Below are 7,157 nucleotides of genomic sequence, written 5' to 3' on the forward strand. Positions count from 1 at the left end.
GGTCTCGCTTGGTTGAATAATGTAGGCTAAATTTGCTAAATCTGGAGTAGACATGGTTTCCTGTTTGATGCCAGTCCTTTGAACTAAAAGGGAAGGATCTCCTTTCAGCCAGTTAATGAACACAGAGCTGAAGGCTGCCTCAGTGAATCTGTTTTGAAACCAAACTCAGGTCCACTTGCCCACACACTATAGTCAGTCTCCTGATACCAAGATCAGCCTGCGGGCTCTCGTTTCCGCAGGGCCAGCAGGCTGCAGCCCCTGGACGGACGCAGACCTGGGACACCCAGCGCTGCTCCCACCACACTCGCTGGTCAGACAGTGCACCCGCCAGGCCGGGCTGGATCACAGCACCTTGTTTACTGGAAAGCCCAGCATTCTGGGAAAACTGAGCTTGTCCATCCTTCAAAACTCAGTTGCTTCAATTAGCAGCTGTCTGGGTGAGAGACGATGGGGGCACGTGGCTCCTAAGGAAGCAGGACGGAGGTGCTTGTAGCCATGGGACCCCGCGGCCCACAGGGAGCCTCAGCCGGGAGAGAGGACTCAGCACGACCAGGGTCTCCTGGTCACGGCGTTCGCGCATCGCAGCAGGACAGACATTGCAGGAGACGGCGAGGTGTACCCGGGACCTCTCTGCACTGAGCGAAACCTCACATGAAGGTGTAATTATTTGAAAATAAAAAGGTTTTGTGAAAGCAAGCTGTTTTAATAGTTTACCCAACAGACTCGATGTGGTAAAGAGGTTGCCCTGTCATGGCAGTGAGGAGCCAAGCGGGACCCTCAACCTCCTCCTTGGTGACCCTCTGCCCCAGGCCCTCTGCTCGCCTGTGGAGCAGCTGGGGGAAGGCAAGTAAGGCACAGTTAGGACTGATGGCAGAGCCTGGATGGATGGAGGCGCAGTCATCCTCCTGGCCCTGGCCCCGCCGTCACACCCGGGGCGGGAGGCGTGGACGAGCCACCGTCCACTCCAGGCCCCTGGAAGGGTCGCTGCCACTGAAGCTCCCGGGACAGCACCCTTCCTGGGGAAGACGGCTACACGTGGGCTGGAGGAGCGGGGAGGGGCGGGGCGAGCCTGGCTGAGCTGCGGCCGCACTTAGGACGCTCTTCACAGGAGGAGGGGGCAGGTGCCCCGTGCTGCTCTCCAGGCGGGAAGCAGGCAGGGCCCGAGACCACAGCCAGCCGGCTTCTCCCCGCCTTGAGCAGGCCGGGGGTGTGCAGTGAGGGGCTGTGCCCACCCCTTCCTGGGGGGCTGTGGGGGGAAGGAGTGTGAGCACTGAGTTGTCAGAAGCTCCCTATAGGCATGAGGCGTCGGTGAGGTGGGGCACCCTCCATGGGTCCCACTGTTTTCTGGGGGCTGAGGCCTTGGACGGAACTTGAGAGAACCCTGCCAGGCATGCAGGCCAAGCTTCCCAGAGAGCCAGCTCCGGACCTGCTGTGGGCCTCAGCCGGGCAGGGAAGGCGGGCCAGGTTGTGACCCACAGGCTCAGCTGTCCCCCCCAACATGGAGCCCTGCAGGTGCTGCCGTCCCCTCATCTCTGCAGAAAAGCGCAGCATGGCTGCTGCTGCTCCCGCCAGGTAGGTGTGCAGGGGCCCAGGAGCCCCCTCAGCTGACAGGCCCGTGCGCCTCTCAGCACCTTCCGCACCCGCCTTGGCCCCACCCCAGTCCCCTCAGTCCCTCTGCCTCCAGCCTGGACGCCACAGCAGGAGTGAAGCCAGAGCACCCCAGGGGCCCCGCAGGCCTGGGGTCACCTGGCGCCCGGGGACGGGGTGGCGGGAGGCCTCCCACCCCGGTGGAGGAGGCCTGCTCCCTTCTGGGCTCCCCGGTCTGCAGCCAGAATCGCAGAGCAGCTCTCCTGACCGGAGCCCAGGCGGGGCTGCGTCCTGGGCCTTGGGCCCCGGGGCTGGCGGAGGTCAGGGCTGCAGCTCCCTCGCCGTGGTCTCATCCAGGATGAGCGGGGGCCGGAACTCGCGACCTCGCAGGTACTCCTCCAGCCCCTGGAGAGAAGCAGGTCGTGATGACCAGATCCCACGTCCTGGTCCACCAGGCGAGGCCCCAGGTCGGCCCGGAGCCAGCGGGAAGCAGGGCCAGAGGGGCTTCTGGGAGCAAGGGCTGGATGCCACCTGGGTCCCCAGGCCCAGGTGGCCCTCCCACAGGGCCGGTCAGAACTGCCCACGGGAGGCAGGGTGGCTGTCCTCCCACGGAGAGGCTCCCACTGGCTCAAACCCCAGGCCCAGATGGACCTGGTCTGCCTTCCCCAACCCTTCCAGGCTTCTGACAGCTCGCTGCACCCCAGGTCTTGGACAGTCCTCTGCCACTGAGGGACCGCTGACCCTGCCAGTTGACCGTGGCAGAGCTGTGACTTCCCAGCCAAGCGCCCAGCTCACCCTGCCCCGTCCGACCCCGCCAACCCAACCCCAGGGGAGCCCCTGCTGGCTGGCCGGCTCTTACCTCTCCAGCGTATGACACCAAGGGTGAGATCTCACAGATGGCTGGAGGCTCTGCACTGCCAGGCAGGCTGGGGGGTGCACGCGTCAGCATCAGCTCAGGGTCCTGTCCCAGCGCCCTCCCTGGCCCCACCCACCAGGGAGCTGGCCAGTCCCTGCCCACCCGCAGCCCTTCTCCAGGCAACCTCCTCTTCCTCTAAAACCTGGCCCCGGGCACTGCCCCAGAGCAACAGGCCCTGACTTAGTCTGGAAAACCCTCCTTGCCTCCTGCAGGCATCTCACAGCCTGAATAGCCAGACTCAGGAGGTGGCTGTGGGCATTGGGGTGGAACCTAAGTTCCTGTTCTTTCCCCACCCTGCAAAGTGGCCTGCCTGCTGTTTTCTGGGTGCCCCGCCTGGGAAGGTGCAACCCTCACGTCCCCGGGGCCCTGAGCAGACCTCGAGGGCCGGGCACACGGCCACCTGCTTTCAGCGTGGTGCCAGGGCAGCGGCTCCCACCCCAGCTCAGCAGCTCCCACCTCAGCTCAGCAGCCACGCCAGCAGGGCCTTGGGGTGAGGCTTGGGCTGTGACACCCTGACACCACTGTCCGGGCCACACTCCGCAGCCCACACTCACCTGGGCTGCTCGGGGAGCTGGGCCCCATGCACGTCCAAGAAGCGGGCGCCGGCCTGCAGGGCCCACCGGCAGTGCTGGGCGAGCAGGGCCCGCCGGGACGTGGAGGGGCTGTCCCTGTCGGCCGAGTCGGCGTTCTTGAGGGGGGAGAACTCCTCCTCCCGCAGCACTTGGAAGGCCACGAAGTTCCTGGGGGGCAGGGGAGACAGCTGCAGACTGGACGTGCTGGCCCAGATGGCCTGGGCCCTAGCAGCTGAAAGCCAGGCCGGAGTGACACAGACTACGTGGGGTCTGTTCTCTGGGCCCCCGGGCATGCATGAGTCTTTATTCCAAGACCCTGGAGCTATCTTTGGTCCTACCTTCCCTCCCCTTCCCACCACCCTGACCCCCAGAACCTGGGACCCCCAGAACCTGGGACCCCAGCCACCTACCTGGGAGCTCCAGCTATTTCCCCTGTAAACAACTTCAGGGCCCCAGGCCAGGGCAGAGGGGGGCTCATGAGGAAGCACAGGTGTCCCCCCAAGTCCACAACCCCGAGGGTCCGACTGCCCTAGATGTGCCCTCCGCTCCCGCCCCAGGGACTGCTTCCTCTGGGCTTCTTGCACCAAAACCCGCCTGCAGCCCCCCAGGCCCGCTGTGAAGGGGCATCTCCATCTCCCTGCCTGTTGGGCCTCAGAACCACCACAAGTCGGGTGCGGGGGGCAGGAACAAACACGGCTTCTGCACTGACTTGGCAAACGGGAGCACGTCAAACACGAACTTCTCCATCTTGATCCCGTTCGGCTGGAGCGGTTTTACCGGGTTCCCGTGTTCATCCACACAGGGCACCTTCTTCACAGCCACGTGTGGCTGCAGCAGGTGCTCGAGTTCCCTGGGGACGCGAGGCCCACAGGAGGTAAGACACAGTTCAGACAGGACGCCTCAGGGCCCCAGCCTACCTCCCGCAGGCCTGGCCAGGCGGGGCACCTGGACAGACGGACGCAGCGGACACAGGGCGCTGAGGGCCCAGCTGAGCCCTGTCTCTGCAGAGCCAGAGAGCCGGCCACCATCAGCCTCACCCCTGCCCAGGCACAGAGGCAACGGCAAGCCCCGGGGTGGAGGTGGGCAAGCCCCGGGGTGGGCAGCACCCGCTGGCACAGCCTCTCTACAGGAGGGCCAGGCCCACTTGGCCGCACTGGCTGCCGAGCTCTCTGGTGCCTCCAGCTTGTTTAAACTCAAGAGCCTTTCTGCACTGCAACCCACAGCAGCTCAGGTCTGCTCCCGGGCCCCGCAGCCAGGCTGGCCGGGAAGCCACCTTCCACGCACACCTGGTGACCATCCGCAGGAAGTCTCGGGTGAAGAAGTGGTTGCAGATGTTGCCTGCGTTGTACAGCAGGCCCCCATCTGGCGCGCGCAGCTGCGCCACCTCGGGGCTGATCTCGCTGTACTCCACCACCTGGGGGACGCCGTCCACCTGGCACACCACACCCACCGGCTCCTCAGGGTACGCCTTCTCCACCACCTGTAGCCGCAGCAGGATGGATAGATGCCTGGCTGGGCCGATAAACTGACTGACTGGGGCGGGACCGGGCAGGGAGGGCGGGGCTGGGCGGGGCTGGGCGAAGGGCGGAGCTGGAGGAGGCGGGGTCAGGGCCGGAGGAGGAGTCAGGGCAGGGAGGGGCGCGCGCCGGCTCACCTTGGCTCCACAGTCGGCGCCCCGCAGCACGCAAAAGCCTATGAAGACTGGGTCGGCCAGCCGCACCAGGATGTTGTCCACACAGTACACGTGCACGAACTCCACTCCTCGCCGCTCCATGTCCTCTAGGATCTGGTGGTCCTCCAGCGCGCTGTACAGGCCCCCATTGCCATCTGCCAACGGAGGAGAAAGGGCCTTGCAAGGGCTCCGGCCGGCCTCCAGCTGATGGTGTGCTAGAGACAGGGGAGGCCCCTCGGGGCTGGACCTTGCGCCCAAGGACGCGCTCGATCGCTATCCAAGTAGCCCTGTGACTGTTCCACGTGACAGATGGGAATCAAGACCCAGAGAAGGGAGGCCACTTGCTCAGGACTACACAGCCTCTGGGCAGGGTATTCTGGCCTCTGTCCCAGGCCTCTTGACCCCGAGCTAGCTCCCCATTCTCGGCCAGGCAGACCCTTCCTGCCTCAGAGACGAGGGCGTACCTGGCGCCATGGCGACCTTGTCTTTCCTCTCCAGGATGGCCCTGCCATCGAAGGTCACAGCAGGCAGCATGCGCTGTTCAAACATGATCACGTTGTTGGGATCCAAGTGGAAAAAGTCATGCTCCTTGAAGAACTTGGCCGTGGGCCCCAGCGTGAACTCACTGGTCATGATGTACCTGCAAGGGAGGTGAGGCTGAGCCAGCCTTGCGGAGGGCCTGGTCCCCCGGCAGATGGGGCTGGCAGGCCTCCCTCTGGGTGGGGGCTGGGCTCCGTCTGGGGCTATGCTGGGGTTCAAGTCCCGGTGTGGAGCAGGACTGGGGCTACACAAGGTGGGGGACGGGGAATCACTCTGGGGCCCAGGGAGTGCAGGCGGGCGCACACCAGGGCACGGTGCAGCGGGTCCCGTGGCGCTCGCCGGCCAGCTGCTCCACCCGCCGGATCCGTTCCGCCTGCAGCTGGTACAGGGTCTTCTGGCTGGGCAGCCCGACCTGATACATGCCCTTGGGGTAGGTCACGCCCAGGCGGGTGCCCTGCCCACCGGCCAGCAGCAGCACGGCCACCTTGTTCAGGGCGATCTGATGGAGACCTGGAGGCAGGGGGCACCATGAGGGGTTCCCGAAACCCAGCACGCAACCACCGCTTCATTTTAGCGCAAACCAAACGAGCCTGGGGCTGCGAGCCACAGCGCACAACTTTCCAGATGACACTCTGACCTGGGCCGGGGCCGCACGCACCCCTAACCCTACCCCGGCCCTGCCGAGGTTCTGGCCACGCCCTCCTGAGTCCTTCAGGGGAAACACCCCGCGGGCCTGTTCGGGACCCGGGGCCGATCCCCTCCAAGCGCAACAGCCTCACCTACGGGCCCAGAGGCAAGGAGCACAGCTCGCCAACGCCGCTGTGAAAAGGAGCCTGTGCAAGCGTCCAGGGGTCCCCTGCTGTTAGTTAGCGGCAGCTGGCCATCCAGGGGCGCCCAGCACGAAGCACAGCCCCCGGGAATTCGGCCTGGGGGCGGCGGCCCCAGAACCAGCCCGAGCCGGTACGCGCGAGACGGCAGGCGATTTCACGAAGAAGGCAAATTGAGCTCCAATCTCCGCTTCCCCGCGAGCCCCGCTCCGCCCGCTCCGTGGGCGTGGCCCCTTCCGGCCGGCCGCCCGCGGCACCCGCCGCCCGGACCCCCACCGCCTACCTTCCTCCTCCCAGAGCCGCCGGGTCTGCGGGTCACCCTCGCTCGCGCTGCCCACGCGCTCAGGAGGCAGGGGCTGCAGCCGCGCAGCCAGGTCGGGCGGCGGGCCCGGGGGGCGCGCGCAGGCGGCAGCCGCGCGCTGGCAGTGCTGGCGCAGCGCCTCGGGCTCCAGGGCCTCGAGTTGGGCCAGCAGCGCGGCTCGGGGCTCCGGCGCCAGCTCGGCGCAGAAGCGCAGGAGGTGCTGCTGGCCGGCGCGCTGCAGCCGGGCGCGCAGGTCCGCCTCCGAGGCCATGTTGCCGCCACCGCCCCCGCCGGCCGCGCTGGCGCCTGTGACCAGCGCTCTCCGGCCGGTGTCACGGGACCCGGCTGGCGGCCCCGACTCTAGCCGGGCGGGCCCGGGGCGCCCCGCCTTGACCCCGCCCCGGCCCGGCCCGGCCGGGTCGCAGACCCCGGCCCACTCCGCCTCTCTTCCGCCCCCGATCCGCCCCGCCCCGCCACTATTCAGCCTGGGAGTCCGCTCCGAGCCCCGCCCCTGCCCGCGCTGGCGCTGGAGGGCGGGCTTCACTTTTAGTTCACCTCCTAGCCCACAGGCCCCAGGGGAGGCTAGGGTCCGTCCCTGCCAGTGCCCATGTTTGCGTCTACCAGGACACCTGGCGCCAGGGACCACAGTCCGGGGGCTCAGGGCCGGCAGACTGAGGGCTGGGCGGGGGCGGACAGAGCCAGATCCCCAGCAGGGCCCCCCAGAAGGCCAACCTTCCCGCTA

The 7,157-nt window shown here is 66.9% G+C and overlaps 1 protein-coding gene across 1 annotated transcript; it reads right to left on the reverse strand.

The window, feature by feature from the left end:
• Window positions 1–682: 682 nt before the first annotated feature.
• UAP1L1 (UDP-N-acetylglucosamine pyrophosphorylase 1 like 1) lies at window positions 683–7,157 on the reverse strand. Its single transcript, XM_043916261.1, has 9 exons — window positions 6,398–7,157; window positions 5,593–5,797; window positions 5,212–5,387; window positions 4,730–4,902; window positions 4,362–4,555; window positions 3,785–3,925; window positions 3,058–3,243; window positions 2,447–2,513; window positions 683–1,992 (listed from the first exon to the last, which is right to left on the reverse strand). The coding sequence occupies exons 1-9, from the start codon at window positions 6,684–6,686 to the stop codon at window positions 1,909–1,911; spliced, it is 1,515 nt and encodes a 504-aa protein (XP_043772196.1). The 5' UTR covers window positions 6,687–7,157; the 3' UTR covers window positions 683–1,908.

This window comes from Cervus elaphus, chromosome 11, assembly GCF_910594005.1.
Source record: "Cervus elaphus chromosome 11, mCerEla1.1, whole genome shotgun sequence".
Classification (NCBI taxonomy): Eukaryota; Metazoa; Chordata; class Mammalia; order Artiodactyla; family Cervidae; genus Cervus; species Cervus elaphus.